Genomic DNA, 25089 nt, shown 5'->3' on the forward strand with positions numbered 1-25089 from the left:
CAGTTTCACACACACCAAATATACAAAAATGTCAATGTTACCAATCGCCCAAAACCACAAAAGGTGTTCTCAATGTGTTGGCCCAAAGTGAAACCAGTGAGTGTAGTTCTAAGTAGTAACGCTAAGCATAGTGATCCCATTATCAATGTAAAGCGATTAACTACATTACCCATCCGGCACCGCAAACAGGAAGTAACTCACGTGACAGTGAAACGCTCCAAATTCAAACATTTACTTAAAGGGGTGGTAAAACGCATTTTTTTCAAAGGCTTGATTGTGTTTATGGGGTGCACTGTAACATGATGTGTTCATGCTTCGTTTTTTAAAAATTGCATTATTTTTCATATATTTTACCTTTATTCTACACTGCTCTGCCCCTCCTTGTAAAAACGGTCTGATGGTTTCCTGGTTCTATGAAGCCAGTCCATCAAAACTACGCAATGGGCTCAGATTGGTTAACTGGCCTAGTGTGTTGTGATTTGCTAACCGTCTAGTGCACGTTCTCTGGAAACTTCACGCCCCGTACCTTAACCGGTAGCCTAGTTTGTGCTTTGTTGTATTAGGCCGGTGACACACTGGCTGAGTGGCGTGAGCGTGTCACTGTTGCGTGTCACTGCTGACACGGATCACCCTTGTTCGACAAATGGGAGAGAGTTGTGGAAGCCCTATATAGTCTACTTCATGTTAATAATAAATATAAAGCCTACTGATAAAGAAACTGTCAGCAGTATTGACAGCAAAATAGACTACAGAATATTCCGTTCTGTATTGACAGGTGCAATATTTGAAAATTGATAAATAATAATTTATCTATTTTTAAATTATATTTTTTATCTAAATTTGTCAAAACCTAGACTTTCAACCATCAAAATGTAATTTATTAATATGTATTCGTGTACAAAATAACATATAACATCTTTTCCTATTCTATTTTGCCTGGAAACGCTTCCTACACGCTTGGGTGTCGCGTGAAAAATAGGCGTCGGTTCTATTTCTAGCATGCACGCGTTTTGTTTTTTATTTCTAGCAAGCCGCGCCTGAGACGCTCTTGTCACGCACGCAGAGCTGCAAGCTCTAACCTGTTAACATGGGAGCCGAAATAAAAATGGACACTATAGTCACGCAGCGAGTATGGGGTCTCTGCGGAACAAAAGTGGAACAAAAGTGGGTGTTTCTAAATTTGTGGGAGTTTTCAAACTGGTGGGTGTTTATAAATCATGCAATGAAAATTATGCCTTTCACCTGACCCCGCCCATAAACCTACCCTCACTGTGACATGGGCAAATCAGGTAACGCGGTTGAAAACGCCCCTCTGTCGCCCACTGATTCGGTAACTCCTATTATTGTCCTGCAGAGACCTATTTGCACGCAGCTGAGACGCTTGCACCACGCAGCCAGTGTCACCGGCCTTATAAACAATGAAACGTTAGTGAAGTTGATCGAGCAGAACCTGTTCAAGAATGGCTGTTAAACAACGTTTCAGAAAGGTTTGTTTTTTGTTGTTCTCTCATTACTTTTCAGATAAGCTGTTATTTAATTGTACTAATTATTATAGAATTACAAAAAATAAGCTTCATAAACAAGAATTTCATATAATCTTTGGAACAAATTGTACTACAGTCCTCAACGGGATTTTTTTGAGACTGCGGATCTATAGTGATTGGTTTTGACTGTACCGTTACTTTTGTATTTTTAGAACGATTGTAGACAAATATCTGTCGACAGAACTATTAACGCAAAACGAACACTAAACATCGGCTGCGAAATCAAACACAGAACCATGTTTAGCATGCCTGTAGATAAACAAGCATGTAGATAAACATAAAAGCTCTAATCAAAGAATAATTTACACTAATTCCAAGTTCGCTGTTGAGATTAAAAAAAAGTTTGTAACGTTAGGTGTTTGTCGGATAACGTTTGTAACGTTAGGTGTTTGTCGGATAACGTTAAGTATGAATGAGCATTTAAAGTAACAGTTAAGGTAAAGTAGTTCCCTTTCAAGGGAACTCGAGCTGCGTTGAGACGCTGTGGGAACGCTCTGCGTGATTGCGTCGTGAAGCACGTGTATAATCAGTCCAATGGAAGAGCGAGACATCATAGACGGGTGACGTCATAGACCAGGAAGCTATAAAGTACACCAGAAAACAGACCGCGACAGCTTCTGTGCCTTCAGCAAGCGATCTGTGTATTCTGTCCTTGTCATATTTATTGTTTTCTGTCAAGTTGCAATATATATTATATAATGGCAAAAGAGAGCAAGCAGCTTTGTGTTGTTCCCTGCCCACGTTATATCACGGGTGGGGACACACACATCAGCTTTTTGTTACTATTTGGGAGTGGAGCATGCCACAGTCAGTTCTCGAGTGGGCTGACTGTGAGCATTGCGAGAAGCTGTCCGTGAGGACGCTCCACTCCCGCCGGGCGTTCTTCGATGAGGACGGTTCGGTTCGCGCTCCCCGCGCGGGTCCCACATTTGCCGAGGCACGGCGGCGACTCGCATTTTGGGACGGATCTGACAGCGGGGGTTGGGACGGGCTCCGCCCTATCTCAGCTTTCACCTGTCAGATCCAGTGCTGGCGATTTCCAGTTCCGAGGAATTGGTATCGTTAGTGTTTTGTTTAGAAAAAAGAGAACAAAACAAATAAAGATATTAAGAAAAAGGCAGATGTTTGAGTTTGAAATAGATGAAATATATCTGAAAATAGATGAAATATATCTAAAAACAGAAAAACTCTGTATCTCAGCCTCCTCGTCGGGGACTGCTGTTTTTCCCTATCTCCACACTGAGGTGTCGAGATCGTGGAATAAGCCGGTTTCTATTTTATGTGTTTAATGCCCAAACGTCTAACTATAGTAATGCTTTGGGTATTAAGTATCATGGTATGACAGTGCCTCGGGTTAAAGAGACGCATGTGAGCTTTCTCTCTCCTGAGTCGGCGTCATCGTTTTTAACCCCGACGTTACCCACCAGCCATCTTAAATAAATAAATTTTATTAGGCAGCGCTGATGGGTAAAGTATAAGGACATGGATGAATGTGAGGATGTCAGCACTGACGCTATTCGAGAATTCCGTCTTGCAAAAATAGATAAACTATACTGGGGAGGGACGGTTTCGAGAAATCGTTTCTCCTCTGCGTCCACTGGGGGCGACTCTCTGAGCAGGGTCGCAGCACGGCCAGTTCGGTTGTTTTCCTGCTGGTGGCCACAGAGTGATGTGATATAGATATATATATATATATATATATATATATATATATGTATGTTTTTCTGATTTAAAAATAAAGAAAAATAAGATAAATTATGTCTGTTCTTCTGGACGCTCCGCTTTCAAAAAAACTAAGAAATAAACCATTCAGCGGCATTCCAGAGGTTTCTTCCTCACCAAACCAATGTTCCTGCCGCTCCCCCCCAGCAGTCTCGGTCTACTAATCTTCTCGCAGCACAGAGTGCAAAACGAGAATCACCATTTGGGCTCCTCCACAATCGAGGGGGACCTGGGTGGCGGTAGCAGTCTAGCTAGTTAGAGATATGCAAGATCTGAGGACTTTTTTATCTCTAAAATAGCTTGGACAAAGAGGAAGCCCTGACGCCGAGGCTATCAGGCTTCTAAGGGTGGTCCCCTCCGGGGTAGGGATGGTTTTGAGAAATCGTTTCTCCTCGGTGCCCTATGGGGTGCGACTCTCTGAGGAGGGTCGCAGCGCTGCCAGTTCGGTTTTTCTGCCGGTTCGCCGTTCAGGGCACCAATGTGTCAGTGTCCCCAAACGATCCTCCGAGGGGGGTCGTAGAGCAGTCAGTTCGGTTTCCCTGCCGGTTCACCGTTCAGGGCACCGAGGTGCCTGCGTCCCCATACGATCCTCCCGATGAGGGTCGTAGAACGGTCAGTTCGGTTGTTCCCTGCCGGTTCGCCGCTTCAGGGCACCGTAGTGACTGTTCAACCAAATCCAGAGGCCAGTCTTGAGAGACTGGTTCCCCTAGTAGAATTTCTGGCAGCGTGGCAAACTACTGCCACATATTTCTCAGTGGGTCCTGCACACTATTGGAAAGGGTTCAGAATTCAGTTCTTGTCCGCGCAGATTTCTAGGGGTCCTCCCCACTGTGGTGGACCCCGAGCAGGCTTTGGTTATGGAGCTGGAAGTACTGACACTTCTGCAAAAGGAGCTGTAGAAGGGGTTCCTCCTCCCGGCAGACAGTCAGGGTTTTACAGCGATTACTTCATTGTTCCGAAAGAGGATGAGGGGTTGCGTCCTACTGTAGACCTGCGTCATTTAAACAGCAGGTTTCAGAATCTTAAGTTCAGAGTATGCTTACGCCCAATATGATTGTGTCACAGACTCAGTCCGAAGACTGGTTTGTCACAATAGACTTAAAGGACGCTTACTTATCTATCCATCCTCATCACAGGAGGTTCTTGAGGTTTGCTTTCAGGGGCGAAGCATACCAGTATCGGGTTCTTCCTTTCGGCCTAGGTTATCACCCCGCACCTTTACAATATGCGTGGATGCAGTTGTGGCTCATCTGAGATTCCAGGGCATTCGCGTATTAAATTATATCGATGATTGGTTGATTTTAGCTCAGTCCGAGCTTTGGCAGTTCAACATCGAGATGTCGTTCTGTCCCACATAAGGAGGTTGGGGTTGCGGCTCAAAACCAAAAAGTGTACTCCTCCCAGCTCAGATGACCACTTTTCTAGGTGTAATATGGGATTCGACAACATGCAAGCATGTCTGTCTCCTGCACATATTTCTGCGTTTCTCAACCTTGAGCTGAACACGCTCAAAACAGTGGAGATGATCGTGGACTTCAGGAGGAACAGCTCAGCACTCCCCCCACTCACCATCATGAACAGCACTGTGGAAGCGGTGGAGTCATTCAGGTTCCTGGGTACTTCCATCTCTCAGGACCTGAAGTGGGACAATCACATTGACTCCATTGTAAAAAAAGCCCAGCAGAGACTGTACTTCCTTCGCCAGCTGAGGAAGTTCAACTTGCCACAGGAGCTGCTGATTCAGTTCTACTCAGCCGTCATTGAGTCTGTCTTATGCACATCCATCACTGTCTGGTTTGGTTCAGCTACCAAATCAGACATCAGGAGACTACAACGCACAGTCCGGACTGCGGAGAGGATCATTGGTGCCCCCCTGCCATCCCTCCAGGACCTGTACTCTTCCAGAGTGAGGAAGAGAGCAGGTAAAATCATCACAGACTCCACTCACCCTGGACACCACCTGTTTGAACTGTTACCGTCAAGACGGAGACTCAGATCACTGGCCACAAGAACATCTCGGCACAGGAACAGTTTCTTCCCACAGGCCATTTCCCTCCTGAACAGTTAACACACCTCCCAAGGCATACGCCTTTAAGTGCAATACTCCCACTGTTTAGTGCAATATCCTACAACTCAGGTTATACTTATATGTAGATTTATTTATTTATAATATTCAAAACACATTAAATATGTTCATAATCTGTAAATCTGGAAATGTCTATTCTGACTAAACCCAACTGTGATACTTTTATTCTCATATATTTATATTTTTATTCTTTATTCTTAAAATTTGTAGTATTATGTTTCATGTTTCTTGTTGTATTTGTATATGTCCACTGGAAGCCTCAGCACCAAAACAAATTCCTTGTGTGTGCAAGCACACTTGGTAATAAAGCTCTTTCTGATTCTGATTCTGATTCTTCTGTACATGAGACCCCTGCAGTAGTGGCTCAGGACCAAGGGGTTTTCTCCGAGGGGCAATACGTTTTCGCATGATCAAGGTCATGCGGCTATGCCTTCGGGCCTCGTCATGTGGAAGAACATTGGTTCCTCGTCCAGGTCCAGTGTTGGGGGCTTCTTGTCGACGCATAATGCTTTCGACGGATGCTTCCCTCACAAGTTGGGGGCAATCATGAGTGGTCGCTCAGCGAAGGGTCCGGACAACACACTGATGGTCTCGTATATCAGAGCAGATATCCTATTGAGGCAGGGGCTGTGGCCCGGGGAATTGAGACTTCACCCCGAGGTGGTGGAGCTTCTTAGGGAGAACTTCGGTCAACACAAGTCGACCTTTCGCATCGTTTGTACAATGCATTGCCCTTTGTGGTTCCCCTCACGCACCCAGCTCCACTTGGACTGGACTTGATGTATTAGATGTGGTTGACGGTACACCTGTACGCATTCCCGATATCTTTGCTCCTGGGAGCTCTGGAGTTATGGATACTGTGGGCTCGGCCTCTGAGGGGGCCCAGCTCATAGATTTAGGTCTCTCGACCGAGGTCGTGGAGACCATACTCCAGTCCAGAGCTCCCTCCACGAGAAGACTGAATATGCATTGACATGGAAACTGTTCTCTGCCTGGTGCAGAGAACGCCTTCTGAATCTTGTTTCTGCCCTGTTGGTGCAGTACTTGATTTCTGTAATGAATGTTTCTTTGCTGGGTTATCTCTGAGGAGAGATCCTTAATTTCGTCTTCTCCGTGGTACATGAGGCTGAGGCCTGCACGTACTTGGATTTCCACCTGGTTTGGTGACAGTATTTCTTCACCCCAGGGCGGGTTGTATTTCTTAGTTCCCTACTAAATGTGCGGGTCATTTGTGCTCCAGGCCTTCTGTCCTCCACCTTTAATACCCAAGATCAGGAAAAACTTAATCTGTTATGCCCTTTCCAGGCTTTGGATGCGTATGTCCACAGAGCTCAGTGGCGTATATCAGAAAAATTATTTGTCTGCTTCGGGTAACTTAAGATAGGTTGCCCTGCATCTAAACAGATAATGAGCAAGTGGGTAGTTGAGGCTCTCACTTGCTTATGAAGCGGCCGGACAGCCTTCGCCCATGGCTGTTCAGGCCATTCTACAAGGAGTATGGCTGCCTCTCGGCTTTCATTTCGGGGGTTTCCCTTCAGGACATTTGTAATGCGGCAGGCTGGTCCTCACCACATACATTTGTCAGATTTTATGACCTAGACCTCTCATCTCCTGGGGCTAGGCTGCTTGCTTCTTAGTGTGCGCAAGGATTTCACACAGAACGGGTATTTCTCATTATGGCGTAGTGAGTATAGGGTTCCCACCGCGTCTCAACGCAGCTCGAGTTCCCTTGAAAGGGAACGTCTAAGGTTACGTATGTAACCCTGGTTCCCTGAGAGGGAACAAGACGCTGCGTTCTCCTGCCATACTTCCTGCATGCCCTGATCGACTTGCTTCAGACTTTTTCAGAAGCTGTCGCGGTCTGTTTTCTGGTGTGCTTTATAGCTTCCTGGTCTATGACGTCACCCGCCTATGATGTCTCGCTCTTACATTGGACTGATTATACACCTGCTTCACGAAGCAATCACACAGAGCGTTCCCACCGCGTCTCAACGCGTCTCGTTCCCTCTCAGGGAACCAGGGTTACATACGTAACCTGAGACGTTTTTCAACCTTCATAATATATTTCCAAGACCCTTGTGATGGTACATCGACTTACAATAGGTTGAATGACACGTCTGCCATAGCCTGACAGTGGCTGTATCGCTTTTACTGTGACTATGTAACTTCGGGGTTCGGGTAGTAACCGGAGCACAAAAAGAACTACAAAATTCGACTGCTTTACGGCATACATAGTTTTTCTTCGTTTGTGATGTCTTTCATAAAATCATGCATCATACTCTACCTTGTCTGTGGCCATTGTTGATTCCAAAGCCGGTGCTGGATAAACAGCGAGCGTGCGTGTGCGAAAGTAGGCTGTGGTAGGCTAAATTATTTACGACAGCGGTAATGGACAATTCCGCTTCCAACCTGTAGGGCGACTGCAGAGGAAAAGTTCCTTGGTGTTGCTTTAACAAACCAGCAGAGCCAAACAGCGTTGTCATTTGTTTACTTCCTTGCTACAACGTACAATTAACAATACGAACTATTACAGGAAAACACATCAACGAAAAATAAAATCATACTTACAGGTTGTGGCCCGTAAACAAAAAGCTTCTGTTTTTAAAGTTGGAACTGCTCCATCTTTCAGAACAAGCCGATGTGCGAATCCTGCATTGAGCTTGCGAAGATTGTGGAAGCTTTCCTCCATAACATGTGCAGCACAGAGAGCGAGATTTGGGTCATAATTATTAGGGACAGAGTTAAAAATAAATTTTAACCATTGATCCCTAACTCCATCCTCCCTAGGAAGGCTGAACACAGTGGACCTGCAATCCGGATGAAAATAACAACAGCGTTTCGACAGCATTGCGACAACTCATCTCCAAAACAGCAATATAAAATGGCCTCGCCCCGCTAATTAAGTATTCTCGGAGGAGGGGTTTATGTAAATAATGGGATATGCTGACATCAGCAACTCTCGAGGAATGTCGTGTAGTCCAAAACCGTCTGTTTGCTGTAGTCCTTAGAAATTTAATTTCTTAAAAGCAAATATGTCCCTTTGCTTTGAACTTTGAGCACTGTAACTTTGCAGATGTTGTTTATGCTCAAACAGCAACATTACACACTAGCTAAAGTTAAAAAGTGAAATCGTGTTTTACCACCCCTTTAAATATAACTAGAATACTATAAAGCCGACAACGTTAAACATCAGGCCGCAAACAAGGTTTTATCAGCGTAACCAAAGTAACAATTAGCACCTTACAAACCGCGCACATATGCCGCTGCAGTACAACGGTTGTACAAGCAGACAAACAAACTTAAACCGCATCTCAATAGATATAAACAACAGCTTACCAGTGGCGCATCTCTCCTGACAAGGCAACATTCCAAACCTAGTACTCGCTCCTGTTTATAGCTCGTGCTTATTCATTACTGGATTCTAACACACCGTTTTGAGATTTCATTGATTCACGTTTCAACCCTTGGCCTTGACTGGCCAATCCTTCAATTAGGGAAGTGAACCTCCCACCTATTAACCTGCGTTACGTTTCTGCTAAACACCCGTGACATAGTGAATGCGACAGCCACACAAATCTGGTTCAGGCAACGCGTGTAGGCTACATTGATTATCTTCACTGCATATATTTATAACAACACAAAATATAAAACACAACCCTGCTTCTTTCTTTGGTTTCATTTTTAAAAATATGAAACATTATTGATCATTAAAACTGACATTTAACAAACAGACAGGGTTGTGCCATTTTATTTTATTACATGTAGCCTACATACAGTGAAGAGAATGTATAGTAAAATAAATGTTAAAAATATTCTATATATTTTAAAATATATAAAATAAAATTACACTACCCTGTCTCTTTTTGTTAAATGTCAGTTTTAATGATCAATAATATCCAGTATAAAAGTAAGTAGCCTAAAAGGTATAAGATGCTATACAATGAGAAATAAAGCAAACAATTCAGTCAAACATAAGGCAGCTTTCTAATAGGCTACAAAGTTAAATAGCCTAAATATATAAAGTTATGAAACTTCACTTTGCCCTCAGCCAAAACGATTTGCCATGGAACAAACTATAGATTAATGAGACCAAAGATCGACTTATACACAAGACAAATTATATCTCATGTTTACCCACTAGACTAGAGACATCAGAGCCAGTGACAAACATCAGAAGGACTAGCCGAGGAAAAGCTGTTCCAGTCGGGGGTAATGAGCACAGAACTCCCGGGTAATCGCCTGGAAGTTGAAGCCTCGCGGGAGCCTCCATTGTAGCAGAATTTCACCTGCTGTTAGCATTCCATTGACTCCCATTCATTTTGGCGTCACTTTGACAGCAAATAACTTTACATTTGAGGCGTGCAAAGACTTCATTTGTCCATTATTTATTTCTAAATAAACACGACAATGTATAAAAGCCTCCATTACTTTGTATCTTACGTTATGGCCCCGTAGAAGTCGTTTTCGTTAAAAAACAGGCTAACGATTGCGTCATAACCACGCGACTTTATGTCGCACAATAGAGACATTACCGTATATACACGAGGAGAAGGAGCAGGCAATCTTTTACTGTCTATGAGCCAATCGGGGGGACATAGAGGCATAAAGTCAAGGGAGAAGCCCATAGATAGAGAGTCCATAAAAACAACGGGACAAAATATTTCAACAACGTTTTTGAAGAATTAGGTGATTCAGATTTGTTTTGCCACAGCTACTAGAAGATGTACAACTGTCAGACTGTCGTCACGCTCAGTTTGAGCCTGTGCAGTCGCTCAGCCATCAGACAGGAAGTGCAATAATCGGGCTTCAGTCTTCTCCGTTGAAATCAATGGGGTCGCTGTGTCCATTTCTTTTACTGTCTATGCCTAGATCTCACAACTCTGAAAATGTCAGATACATTTTTCAAATAGGCGCTATCTTTATAATTAAACCACAGATTTGAGCTTTAAACAACTACATTCTCGCCTGAAACACTCTTAAAATTACATTTCGTGACATAATATCAGTAGTATTTTGATATTAGGCTACGCGGGTTTTCTCCTCTGCTATTGACGCTTAATTGCTGGTTGGTGCGAGATGCATTCTGGGATACCTGGCTGTCTCAAGTCCGCACAAGTCACCTCTCGATGCATCCTCTATAAAAGGGGTGGATCAACAACACATCCGAGGATTTGAACTGGACTTCGATAGATGTGAACTTTGAATTGGAACAGTAGTTGGGCAGCGACTGATGACGTTTCAAAAGTCCACAAGAACAGTTAAGAACGCTTATTGAGAAATGGCCATAGTCCCGTCGCCACTATTGCTGGACCACCGCTGACCCAGAGTTACACTCAGCTCCTCAGTGAAAAATAACTAGTGCGTGCACCCACTTCTGTATTTATACCCACGCCGCGGGGTGGAGTGTGACGGTGTTGATCCACTTGTCCGACACGACTGTTGCGTGGTGTCGCGACGCCTCCCCCACATTTGTACGTTAATGGGCGTTCCTCTGTTTATCGCTATGGGCGTGGTTTTGACCGAGCGAGAAATGTTGCGTATTAGAACAGAGGACCTGCGAGAGACTTCCCCCCCGTCTCCATATGCTCTACTTCTATTGGATAGTCGGGTCGCGTTCAACGGAATTCATTTGCATAAAGATGGGCATCGGCCATCGGCTTTTTTTCCAAATGAAGCGCCGCCTTCCCGGACTGCTTTGCGGGCGCGTTAAAGTCGCTTGACTTCACCCATAGGAATAAAGTGGAGTGCGGCGTGACAGAAGTGTCGCATGAACAAGTGGATCAGCACCATGAGATGCATTTCACGCACGCCGGCTCGTTTTAACAGTATTCGAAGATGACAGGCTCTCTAAACGTGATACCAATCAGTCGACACGGCGACTACGTCTCTGTTCTCTCCTTCAGGGAACGAGGCTTACATACGTAACCGAGACGTTCTCTGAATTTTCAGTATTTGATTACATTCTGCATTTTATCAGACTTACTTCCTTTTGCTTTTTCATTCTGCAGAAGTACATTAAACATTAATGATTTTTCAACACACACTATTTCTGCATGAAAAGAGGACAAATACCCCATCTCAGACAGAGAGTGAGAGAAAGAAGCACAAGCCCCAGTGCTTACCCTCCCCTTAATGTGTGTTGAGCCAGCAATGGGTTTATCCTTAAGTGGCCTAAAGTAGAATGAGCAGACAGAAGACCCAGGGGGAGTGGGAAACTGCAAAGCCTTTAATTATGCATGGGGAGATTGCATGGCAGGCCTGGAACCAACAAGCTCACACAGTTTCTTTGAAGTCTCTGATTATAATTTATCTCATATCTAGAGGAGGAGGAGGAGGAGGAGTGTGACTCCATACAGATGAAATAATTGTGCTCTTGAAAAGGCAAAATGGCTAAACTAAGAATTTAAGCTGAACTGGTGATTTCTTTTGTCATTACATTTAAAAAAATACTGCCACACTTATGATATTTATTGTATACCTTGGCAAAGAAGAAATGTAGCTATTCTTAGGTGTATATTTCTTCTTCAAAGTGATAACATTATACTGCTTTCATCAGAAAAAAAAACAATGCTTGTGCTATTTTGAAGTGTTGAATTGTCTAAGAATTACTCACTCAAGTGCTTGCTATATCATTTCCTTTATCTTACATTAAGGGTTGTTTCCATTGATTTCTCCATGCTGTCATGCTTCTCATGGACTTTGTCCATGTTCACCACTGTGTTTGTCTCTTATAGAGCGAGATCATCACACACTGGGGCTACACAGCAGAAGAATTCGAAGTGGTCACCGAGGATGGGTACATCCTGAGCGTCAACCGAATCCCACATGGAATCAAAAACAAGGATGGAAAAGGTAATGGTTTTAGTTGGATAGCCAAAATATTTGAATGAGCCCATTCATGCTTGTGTTTGGCCTGTGTTAGTGTGAATTATTAAAGATGGGAGTTTGCTGTTGGCCATCTGAAAGAGGAATCTCTGTAAGATGATATCTGAATTCTCACCATTACAGTGTTGCCATTATTCAATTAAAGTTTATATGTATATCAATTTTCAAAATGAATTTTTGTTTTAAAGCAGTTTAACTGCGAATACTTGTTTTGATGTTACTAGTATTCTGTTATCAGCCAGAGATGAGTGTATGGACAAAGTAATGTCCATATGGTATTAATATACTGTTTTAATACATGTTATGTGGTTAGTTAACTTTATGTATTCAGTTAAAGGGATAGTTCACCCAAAAATGAAAATTCTGTCAGTATTTACTCACCCTCATGTTGTTCCAACCCCGTAAGACCTTCGTTAATTTTCGGAACACAAATTAAGATATTTTTGATGAAATCTGAGAGCTGGATCACTCCTCCATATGTTTCTTCAGGGATTAAAACTTGCCAGCCCCGAAAAGTTATTAAAGACATCGTTAAAATAGTCCAAGTGACTACAGTGGCTCAATCTTAAGTTTATCAAGCGACGAGAATACTTTTTGTGTGCAAAAACAAACAAAAATAACGACTTTATTTCAACTATTCATTTCCTTCTCTGTGGGCCTCTAGTCAGTTAACATAGTGTGATTGCGTTGAGCTACATCACACGTAGGCTCACTATTGGCCGACGCTGGTCATGTGGGTGATGCGTGTGATTTACAACAACAGAAGCTTACGCTGTTAAACTAGTGAACTGACTCGAGGCCCACAGAGAAGGACATTAAAAGCACACCTACTTTTACTTTAATTGAATATGCAGATAAGCTGAAAATTGTTATGTTATGGCAATGTTATGGCAAAACAATTATGATAAGATAACTCACTCCTTGTGCATACAAAACTTTCATGGATTAATACAATTAATGGCAAAATGAATGTTTGGAAATGTAAACGATACTTGGTTACTAACGTAACCTCGGTTCTCTCTAGAAGACGCTATGGGTAAAGTCATCTTTGCTCGAGATATTGAAGCCAAAAATTATCCTTAATTTTGTATTTATTGTCAACGCAGTGCAGCAGATAGCAGACCTAGAGCAGGCCATATTGCGTGCTCATTGGCTGCCCTGCGGCAACTGCTGCAACCCACCACTGAGCCTCGCGCGTGATGTCATGTCCAAGCGCCCTCACGCGTCATAGCCCGCCATAATGGGGGTGGCTTAGCGTATAAAAGCCAGGATCGTAGGTTGCCTCACTGGTTTCATCAGCTGAAGCGATAAGACGCTTGTGGCGCCTGCACGGTCAGGTTACGCAATACTCGTTCCCTCTTCTAGAGAGAACCGAGGTTACGTTAGTAACCGAGTATCGTTCTCTTACGAGAGGTTCTCTCATATTGCGTAAGCTAGCTTACGCTACGGGAACCCATTGTCAACGCCGTGCGCACCCGGCCTCCACTTCATGAGTCCCAAGGATTAGTCCCATAGATAAATAGGAAAAAGGTGGCCAGCAATGCGGGCCAGCACATGTTATAAACACATACAGGGTAAACAGAGCGGCATCGCCGGTCCATAAATATTCAACCTACAGTGCAGCTCAACCAGGAGAGCTAACGTCGCGTGAGGGAAGTCCGCGCATGATAATCTGGGCAGGACAACTCACTGCTCACACTGACAGAAGTCTAGCCTGCAAGGCGGGAACTTCCAGGTTATAAAACCTAACTAATGTGGACGGAGAGGCCCAGCCTGCCGGCTTACAAATGTCATGAATGGAAATTTCGCTGGACCAAGCCCACGACGAGGCCTCGCCTCTGGTGGAATGCGCCCTGATGCCCAAAGGGCATTGCAGACCTTGAGACATAAGCAGATGTGATAGCTTCCACTATCCATCTGGACAGGCTCTGTTTCGCGGCGGCGAGACCCTTGGTGCGCCCACCAAACGAGACAAGGAGCTGTTCCGAACGCCTGAAAGAGGCGGAGCGCGTAATGTAAATCCTGAACGCCCTGACAGGGCAGAGGAGATTCACATCACCCTCACTGTCGGATGCAGGCAGAGCCGAGAGAGAAATGACCTGCGCTCTGAATGGGGTGCCCAATATTTTAGGCACATAACCATGTCTTGGATTGAGGATGACTTTAGAGTCATTTGGCCTGAACTCATGAACTCAAGACACGCAGCACTAACAGATAGCGCGTGTAGATCCCCCACACGTTTAACTGATGACAGAGCTGTCAGAAAAACGGTTTTGAGCAAGAGGTACTTTAGGTCCACGGAGTCTAACGGTTCAAGGGGAAAGCTATCAGGGCCTCTAGGACCAGTGAAAGATCCCAGATGGGAACCAAGGGGGGTCGCGGGGGGTTCATCCGTCTAGCTCCTCTAAGGAAGCGAATGACGAGCTCGTTCCTTCCTATTGACTGGCCGCGCGTCGACTCAGCGAATCCTGCAACGGCCGCCACATAGACGTTAAGCATGGATGGGGACCTGCCCTTATCCAACAGCTCCTGCTATGCAAGCCCAGGACCCCGCTTATTCGTGGGTCTAGATCTCTATCAGCGCACCATTTGGAGAACACCGACCATTTAGACGCGTAAAGCCGCCTCGTAGATGTGGCTCTGGATTGCGTGATTGTGTTCATCACTCCCTCTGGCAGTACAACGGGTATCCGTTGATCAACCATGCATGTAGAGACCAGCGCTCTGGATGGGGATGCCAGATTGAGCCTGCGGGCTTGAGAGGAGGTCTCTCCTCACCGGAATCGGCCAAGGGGCTGTGTGGGACAGCCGCATCAGCTCCGGGAACCAAGTTTGATTCTCCCAGCGCGGGGCTATAAGGAGCACCAAGTGGCGCGTTTCCCTGATTCTCTTGATTACCTGTGGTAACAGAGAGACCGGAGGGAAGGCATAAAGTGGGAGGCTAGGCCAGATTTGGGCCAGCGCATCCTCGTTCTTTGAAAAGAACAGCGGGCAATGAGCGTTGTCTTTTGACGAAAAAAAGTCGACTTTCGCTTTGCCGAAAAGGCGCCATATAACAACTGGCCTGGCACGTGCGCGGCTCTCAGCGAGCGCAGGCGGCCCTGAGACCACATAAGAAGGCGTTCCGTAAGATGGCAGAGGTTTCTGGATCTGACACCGCCCTGACGGTTTAAGTAGGACACCACCGACATGTTGTCCGAGCAGACCAGTACATGGTGGTCCTGTATGAACGGGAGGAAGCGTTTAAGCGCGTTCTCGACCGCTATCATTTCCAGACTTTATGTTTCACTTCCAGACGTTTATGTTGAAGTGTTTCTCTTGGTCTGACCACAGGCCAAAGGCCGGTCTGCCCTCGAAGACGGCGCCCCAACCCAGGTTGGAGGCGTCCGTCGAGATAACCAATCGGTGTGAAACAGGCCCCATCGTCACTCCCCGCTGGTACCAGTCGGCCGCTAACCAGGGCTGCAGAGCCGAAACGCAGCTCTGAGACACTCTGATTCACCTGTAGCCTGAAACCCAAGCCCGGTGAGGCACTTGGGAGTTCAGCCAGCGTTGTAGTGGGCGCATGCGCAGCAGGCCCAGCTGAAGCACAGCCGCAGCTGATGCCATACAGCCTAGCATCCTCTGGAATGTCTTCAGAGGTATAATGCTGCCTTTCTGGAAAGACGCAGCTAGCTGTCGAACACGGCGCGCGCGCTGTGTCGATAAGCGGGCCGTCATAGCCACCGAGTCCAGTTCTATTCCTAGGAAGGAAACTGACTGACTTGGCAGTAATGAGCTCTTGGTCCAGTTGACCGTGAGACCCAAGCTTTCCAGATGGCTGATAAGCGCAGCTCTGTGAGATATCAGTTCCATCTCTGACTGGGCTAAAATCAGCCAATTGTCCAAATAGTTCAGAATTCGCAGCCCTTTCACTCTCAAAGGGGCGAGAGCCGTATCCATGCATTTTGTAAATGTACGGGGTGCTAAGGATAGGCCGAACGGGAGGACGGTGAATTGATATGCCCGACCGTCGAAGGCAAATCTCAAGAATGGCCTGTGATGCGGGGCTATCGGAATCTGAAAGTATGCATCTTTCAGATCGAGAGAAACGAGCCAGTCTCCCGAGCAAATGTGCGCGAGGATTTGTCTGGTCGTAATCATTTTTAAAAGGCCGTCTCATGAGAGCTTTGTTCAAATGTCTCAGATCTAAGATAGGTCCGTCCTTCTTGGGTACGAGAAAATAACGGCTGTAGAAGCCTGACTGGCTCTGAGAAGGAGCTACAGGTTCTATGGCCCCTTTGCACAGCAGTTTGGCTATTTCTGCGTGAAGTAGATGTGCTACATCCGCTTTCACTTTCGTCTCGGTCCGAGCTCGAAAGCGAGGGGGACGGCGAGCGAACTGAAGCGACAAGCCCTGACTTATCGTGCTTAGCACCCAATCTGTCACACCTGGAATAGCCTTCCATTCTTCTACATGTATGGGTAGGGACAGAATGGACTCCGGGTTCCGTTGGCCGCGCAGCGCGGGTTCGGGAAACTGTACCGGAGGCGTGAGCGGGGTGCGCGCACTCTCTGATCTCAGTAACGGCAGCTCGCCGACAGCTGTAACTGCCTGAACCACTTGATATGACCCGATTACTGGGAATGGGGAACATTTCGTGGTGATATTTATTGCGAGCGGAGCCTGGGGCGAAGTGTTTGTCCGTAAGCGTGAGTGCTCGTGTGCGGTCATGTGACTTATGTTCATAACATGGCCGCTGTGAGGCTGTTGCCGTGTAACAGAGCGTGCAGCGAGTAGGTGTGAGCACAGATTTGTGGGCACATTGTCTACATCTAGCACTCGAGCGGCGTTTGCCAGTTTTAAGAGAGTGGTCTCTGTGAGCATGTGAGATACATGGGGCATAGTGTTTACATGTAGGGGTGAGCATTGACTTGTGGGCACGTTTTCTACACATAAACACGCTCGGCGTGAGCCGGATAACCAGACATTATACTCTTATAACGCATTATTAAGCAGCGCCGGGCGTTTATTAGTAAGCGTGAGCGCTCTTGTAGGCGAGCACATTACTTACATTCATATCCACGGTCAGAATAGCCTCCGGGTTCCGATCGCCACACTTCGTGGGCTCGGAAAACTGAACCGGAAGTATGGGCGCGGCGTGTGCGTCCTCCGTGCTTGAATAACTTTGTGATGCTCGAGCAACGCCGGGCGTTTATTAGTAAGCGTGAGCGCTCGTAAGCGGGCACGTAACTTACATTCATAGCCATGCGCGTGCCCTCGGATCTCGAACATGGCGGCTCGCTGACAGCAATGGCTGGCTGTATCACTTGTGCCGTGCTGATTGTTTTGAATGGGGAACGTTTTGTGATAATATTGTGCGCGATCGGAGCCTTGGGCGAAGCGTTTGTTAGTAATGGTGAGCTCTCGTAAGCGGTCACGTAACTTACATTCATAGCCATGCGCACGCGCCCTCTGATCTCAGTAACGGCGGCTCGCTGACAGCTGTAACTGCCTGTATCACTTGAGATGACCCAATTACTGGGAATGGGGAACATTTCGTGGCGATATTTATCGCGAGCGGAGCCTGGGGCGAAACGTTTGTCAGTAAGGGTGAGCGCTCGTAAGCGGTCACGTAACTTACATTCATAGCCATGAGCACGCACCCTCTGATCTCAGTAACGGCGCCTTGCTGACAGCTGTAACTGCCTGTATAACTTGAGATGACCCGATTACTGGGAATGGGGAACATTTCGTGGCGATATTTATCGCGAGCGCAGCCTGGGGCGAAGTGTTTGTCAGTAAGCGGGAGCGCTCGTGGGCGCTGTGAGGCTGTTGCCGTGTAACAGAGCGGGCAGCGAGTAGGTGTGAGCACAGATTTGTGGGCACATTCTCTACATCTAACACTCAAGCGGCATTTGCCAGCTTTATGAGAGTGGGCTCTGTGAGTGTGAGAGACACGGGGGTAACGTGCTTGCGTGTAGGGGTGAACACTGAGATGTGGGCACAATACTACACTTAGAGCACCACGGCAAGAGCCGGATAACCAGACGTTATACTCTTGAGATTTTGGGCGAGCGGGTAGCATTACCGGCTCATTGGCTGCCGAATACATTGCTGCAGTAGTCTTTTCTTAGGGGACTGACAGAGCGAGACTTACTTCGTAATCCTGCGAGCTCCGGGGTGACCGTATTTGCAGCGAAGGCCTCGAGTCGAGCCTGCCGGGTCGACTGCGGAAGCGCTTCCCATGTTCCGTGCCCAGGCAGAGAGCGCCGAGCACATGGCGGTCTCCGGCGCTGGGCGGGGCTCTGTACGAGCCACAGGAAATGCGAGGCATTTTTAGAAAAACGCCTTGCGCTTTTTTAAAAAGAACACAGAACGCAATAGCATTAAAGGATATTGGCCGGCTTCCTAAGGCTCTTTCCTCTGCTTGCTGGTTTCAACGGTGGCGGCTTCTCTCAGAGTCCAGCGATGTGGAGAGCTTCACTGAAGATGATGAAATCAGTGAGGCAACCTACGAGCCTGGCTTTTATACGCTAAGCCACCCCCATTTAGGCGGGCTATGACGAGTGAGGGCGCAAAGCGCCGTCATTGGACGTGACATCACGCGCGAGGCTCAGTGGTAGGTTGCAGCAGTTGCCGCAGGGCAGCCAATGAGCACGCAATATGGCCTGCTCTAGGTCTGCTAGCTGCTGCACTGTGTTGACAATAAATACAAAATTAAGGATAGTTTTTGGCTTCAATATCTCGAGCAAAGATGACTTTACCCGTAGCGTAAGCTAGCTTACGCAATACGAGAGGATCTCTCGTAAGAGAACTTATATTTCCTTCTATATGTTGATAGAGAGCTGTGCACATTAGTAATTTCACCCCCCCAAAAAAATTTTATGCCAGTTATTTATATCTTTTGCTGTAGTTTGTCAGTAGGAAATATAAGTAAGTGTAACCTTATATCAGAATGTATTGTAATAGGTGTATCACTGGATTTTCAATAACAGGTATGATGTCATCAGCTGTAAAACAAAGAAATCTCTGTGAAGATACAGCAGGCTGAAATCAGTTCAGTTCAGTTGAGTGTTATTGTGGTGTTAATGTTCAATTCACTATTCAATAGTTCTTCTGAAATCAGTATGCAGTTTATATTTAGCGCTCCCCATATTTCATTAATGAGCAGAGTGATCTCAAAAGCTTGTGCTCTCACACTAATCTCGCCAGGGACGCCACTGGAGCGGAAAACCAATTCAACAGCCATACATCAGCTTCCACTCTCCCTTGCTATGCTAACACAATGTCTCATGTTATTCTAAATGAGAATACATTTCCCCGACACATATCCCTCTGCTGGAGGATTTGAGGGAGCTTTGAGAAACTTTTGCCTTGTGCGTCTTTGCTTTTCACTCAATGTATTAGATTAAGGGTGTTGTTGGCTCATGTTTGACCTTCAGAATAAAATTGTCTTATGCGAATGAATTTGTGGAAATGCATTCTGTACGTTTATAACCATACTTAATCAGGAAGCCAGGGAATTATGAAGACCAAGACAAACCATGTGTGTCGTTTTTGTTTTATGGTGACTTTAGGGCTGTGTGTGTTTGTGTTTGATGGGAGCTGGTAAATGTTAATAATGAATTCTGTCTGTGATAAATAAGTGAAGAGCCATCAAGCTGTTTGTTTCACTGGATGGCTGGTGCTGAGTGCTGTGAGGTTGGGTGTTATAAGCACAGAAGCTCTGAGGTGTTACACGCAAGATGCAATTCATTTCATGCTGTCCCAATTCTCCATGTAACATGGGACACTGGTGGCTCGAAAAAAGAGCACCAGGGAATTACTTTTGAGGTATAATAAAGACAGTCTCACCTGAGAAAGTGCACATTTATTTTATTCTCCAGATTAATCAATTAAAAAATACATTCAAAATGCAATTTATGCACTCAATGACTTATGTAATGAGAATGTTTTTTTTTTTAATTGTATTAAAAAAGATGAATATTTAAGGTGTTTAAAGCACTGATTTCCTTGATTTGAACTTTATTTCCCATAAACCGTATCATGACTCAGCGTGCAACTGCTATTATTATTCTGCAGTTATGTAAAATGTAAAGTCTCCACATTGTTGCTAAAGTCTTGCTGTGTGAGTGGCAGGCTTTAAGGGGGTAGAAGGAATGACTGGTATGAAGTCAAACAATGCTATCAGCCCAAGGTCTGTTTGTGCTACTAAGAGGACCAGCTCACTTCCTGTTTCTGACAGATATTCATGATAAAGGTCCCAAAAAAGAAAGGATGGCATTAGCAGGATAATGCACATACTCCCTCTGCTGGCAAAATGCATAATCTAAAAGAAAAAAAGATAGGCCTACTACACACGTGTGTGTGTGTGTGTGTGTGTGTGTGTGTGTGTGTGTGTGTGTGTGTGTGTGTGTGTGTGTGTGTGTGTGTGTGTGTGTGTGTGTGTGTGTGTGTGTGTGTGTGTGTGTGTGTGTTATATTCACATCCACTTAAAGGTTTGTGTGTGTGTATATTTGATTATATTCACATCCACTTAAAGGTTTTGTGTGCGTGTGTGTGTATGACAGAAGCCAAGCCTGTAGTGTTACTCCAACATGGTCTTCTCGCTGCTGGTAGTAACTGGGTGACAAACCTGCCCAACACCAGCCTGGGGTTTCTCCTAGCCGATGCTGGATTTGATGTGTGGATGGGCAACAGTCGTGGGAACACCTGGTCCAGAAAACATGTCAGCCTTGACCCTAAACAGAAAACATACTGGAAGTTCAGGTACAAGGATAAGATTTTTATGAAAGTGGTGTGTGATATTCAACATTTACTCACATTTCCCCAACAAATGCCAACCTTTACACTTTTTAAGACATTTAAAATAAACATTTGAACATTAACTTCCATTGTTTGAATGTTCAGAAGTCAAACTGTAACCATGTCATGATCATAATATTTCTATATTGAATTGTAATTGGTCATGTTTCATACATATACTACTATTCAAAAGTTTGATATAAAGGTTGACTTTTTGATTGTATATATTTAAGTGTTTATTTCCTCATTTAAACTCATGATACTTGTGTGAAAAGAATAAACCTTGGGCCTGTACCATGATGGTAGTTGAACAAACTCAGGGTTACAGGATTAGTTTTGAGTTGACAAAACCAAACCAATCCAACCAGGCTTTGTTGGTACCATGATACTGATCATCAACTTTCTCTGTCAACTCAGGCTTTGATCCTGAGTTTAGGAGTTTAAGTGTGACATCAGTAGCGAACAGCCAATCACATGTTGAGAAAGAGTGAAACTGAGATTAATTTCTCGCGAGAGAAGCAACGCAATTCACTTATTAAATAAAAGTATTAAAATATTAAGAATTTAAACAAATTTACACACCAAGAAGAAAATAGCTATCTATGAAAGAGGACAACTAAAAGAAAAAGTCTCGCTACTGTATATCAGTGCAAGTAAAAGTTGTGAAGTTATTTTATACAGTTGATAAAGGTATAGAGAGAATTGAACATTTAAGCTAACATGTAGTCATTTTATAGCTTCATCTATTGATGCTAAAGCGAATTTATATTACCTTTATATATTTATTCATTTAAACTGCTTAATAATAATTGACTGAAATTGTACATGTGTGATTAAGGGTATAATAATTACATAAATAATATCTAAATCATACAAATTTATTATTCTAAATATGCATCACTAAAAACCAGACAATTTTGTCTTTAAAAATCATTTGCTATGTAGTGACCTTTAATTTGGAGTAGAAACAGGTGGAGTGACTTTATCGCATCAGTCATGTGACACTTTGCTCACAGCTGATTGGTCCAAGTTCGGTTTGCAACCTCTTACCTGGAACATAACCTGCCCCGGACCAGGTTAGCCGTGGAGCGTAAGTTACTATGGCGATGAACACTGCTAAAAGCCAAACCACTTTCATGGTCCCTAAAACCCAGGGTTGACGCAAACCAAAATGAAACATAGCTGGCTAGCCACCTAAACCGGCTTCATGGTATAGGCCCCTGGTCTTACCTTAAATTGTAACATTATTATTTTTCTTGCCTCACAAGCTTTGGTATTTCCTTCAGGAAATGCAAATCTTGTTCTTATCTTGGGGAACTCTCAGTTGGATTGATAATGTTTCATCCAGAATCCTAAGCTCAAAATTTGTTTCTCTATCTCTCTCTCTCTCTCTCTCTCTCTCTCTCTCTCTCTCTCTCTCTCTGTGTCTGTGTCTGTGTGTGTGTGTGTCTGTGTCTGTGTCTGTGTGTGTGTGTCAGTCATGATGAAATGGCTAAGAAGGATCTCCCTGCAGTGATAAACTTCATTACAAAGACAACTGGCCAGGAGCAAATCTTTTATGTGGGCCATTCACAGGGAACCACTATAGGTATCACCCATCACCCATCCTACCCATTTGAGAGTTATTCATTATTTTGAAATGTGGAAATGTAACCCAAGGTTGGTATTCATCAAATCACTGGTCTACAAAATATGATCAGAGATGTGCTGTGCATTATGCATCCTCTTAAGGCTGATTTATACTTCTGCGTCGGACCTACGCCGGAGCCTCTACGCCGTAGCCTACGCTTTGGTTTTAATTTATACTTCTGCGTCGTTGTCCGCGTTGACGCACGCAGAGGGAGCATGTGAAACCCGAGGAAGCGGTTTGAGCAGACCAATCACAGCTCTTGCGTCCGCGTAGAATTGACGCGTTGTTACATTTTTGGAGAGGTGCACGTCAGGGTACGCCGAAGGGTACGCGCGCTACGCACAGCCTACGGCGTAGCTACGGCGTAATTTCGACGCAGAAGTATAAATTGGGCTTTACACTGACAGTAGGCAAATGCTGAATGTGCTATCATGTGGGAACATCTCCCAGGTCACAGCTGCTACAGTACTTCTTACTTTTAGCTATGTATGACATGTGATTCTAAGCCTTATATATTTTATTTATTTTTTCTTTGACTGTTGCTGAATAACTTCCTGTTCTTCACTCTCTTACTTCTCAGCATTCATGGCTTTCTCTACAATGCCGGAGCTGGCCAGCAAAATCAAGATGTTCTTTGCCTTGGCTCCTGTCGCCACAGTGGGGTTGACTAAAAGCACCATGACCAAATTGTCTGTTATTCCAGAGTTTCTCATTTGGGTGAGCAGTTTATTTAAAACATTATACGGGCCCTTTCCCAAATGGCACACTTCATTTGCACTTGCGTTCTTTTGGACTTACAATGGCAGCTGAGTGTCCATTAAGTCCACAAGACCATAGGATGTCCAATTTGTCATTTTAGACAACTTCTACCTGACAGTCAAAGTGGCATTACATCACAAAAGTGTGGACTCAGAGGAAGATCACAAGGGCTTAAGGTTCCATTTGGTACAGGGCCTCTGTAGCAAAAAAAAAAACTATTGCCTTGTAACTGCCATGAAACCTCATAAGTCACTGATTTGGAATCAACTCGTAAGGCACATATAGGCATAATGATTATTTATCAGCTCATATCAACGAATATTTTTTTCATTTGCAGGATCTTTTTGGAAGAAAAGACTTCATGCCTCAGAATGAATTGATTAAGTTTTTTGCCACTGAATTCTGCAGCAAAAAGCCCTTGAGTGTGCTGTGTGGAAACATCTTCTTTCTCCTCTGTGGTTTTGATGAGAAGAACCTGAACATGGTATAACACTCTGTAGCATTGTTCATTTATGCTATTTTATCTCAATGGATTTTGGAATGTTCCGTCTTGAGTTTTTCTCTATCTTTCAGACCAGAACACCTGTGTACACAACACACTGCCCAGCAGGAACCTCAGTCCAGAACATGATTCATTGGGCTCAGGTAAAAAAAGAAAACTCACAGTGACATGTGCCCTGCTAAATGTCCCTTTCCATCTGCAATACATTTTAAAACATTATTTCCTCAAAATGAGTGAAAGCACAAACACCAGAGGTTGTGACAGTTCCTTCATCTGTCTCAGAGTAAAAAATATCAGTGTGAAGTAATAGTGCAGTGTCACAATAGGGGCTTTGGGTAAGTCCAATTTGACATTTTTTCTGGACCTGCTTAATCACATTGCCCCGCATGTGTTCTCATGTGCAATCAAATAATGTTTTTTTTGTGCTTTTTATTTCCTCGAAGTTACATTTATTCAAGTTACTTATTGTTTTCTTTTTTCTTTTACTCTAGAATTTTTTTTAAAAAATGCAGATTTCTGGACAATAAAAGGCATTAAATTAATTATTCTTTTTAGAATAATAGGCATAGAATAATAATAGAATGTCCCATTTGTGTTGACTCATTACTGCTGTTTGGGAAGCTTTAAGTGGATAGATAGGACTCATGAACACATAAAAACCTTTCTAAATATTGCAAAAGTCTGAGTGATGAAAGCTGGAAAAAAGTGTCTGCTATATGTTTAAAAATAATGTAAATGATTCCAATAAGATAGTAATCATACATACGGTAGTAGCAGTTACTTAAAATAATAAAGTTGCATGCACACCTTTCTCTTTGTGTCTTAGGGCTGCTTCACATTGCCCCATTAAACACCCACAAACACCAACATGTTAAAAAATGTAAAGTTGTCCATTGGATTTATAACAACTGTCATGTTCACACTGACCCAAAAAACACCAACAGGGTCTATCAAAACCCAACAACCACTGAAATTTGGTGGTGTGAATTAGTGATAATGAAGGCATACTCAAACAGATGTACCTTCCACTTCCTTTGTAGTTTGACCTGATTTTTAATAGACATCTTCTTTGTACAGGCTGTGAAATCCAGTAAGCTTATGGCATATGATTATGGAAAAGCTGGAAATATGGCACATTATAATCAGGTAATGTTGAAGACCCTTTAAGCTGTT

At 44.3% G+C, this 25089-nt stretch overlaps 1 protein-coding gene across 1 annotated transcript in view; it reads left to right on the top strand.

The window, feature by feature from the left end:
• The window catches only part of lipf (lipase, gastric), a 34718-nt gene that overhangs the window by 8487 nt on the left and 1142 nt on the right, over window positions 1-25089 (top strand). Inside the window, exons 3-9 of the mRNA XM_077201216.1 lie at window positions 12087-12204; window positions 20791-20989; window positions 22504-22613; window positions 23236-23372; window positions 23752-23898; window positions 23988-24059; window positions 24994-25062. Of these exons, the coding sequence (XP_077057331.1) occupies window positions 12087-12204; window positions 20791-20989; window positions 22504-22613; window positions 23236-23372; window positions 23752-23898; window positions 23988-24059; window positions 24994-25062 (852 nt within the window). The remainder of the gene's footprint in view (window positions 1-12086; window positions 12205-20790; window positions 20990-22503; window positions 22614-23235; window positions 23373-23751; window positions 23899-23987; window positions 24060-24993; window positions 25063-25089) is intronic.

The sequence above is a fragment of the Siphateles boraxobius genome, unplaced genomic scaffold (assembly GCF_051911475.1).
Source record: "Siphateles boraxobius isolate OS27281-9 unplaced genomic scaffold, OSU_SipBor_1 46, whole genome shotgun sequence".
Lineage (NCBI taxonomy): Eukaryota > Metazoa > Chordata > Actinopteri > Cypriniformes > Leuciscidae > Siphateles > Siphateles boraxobius.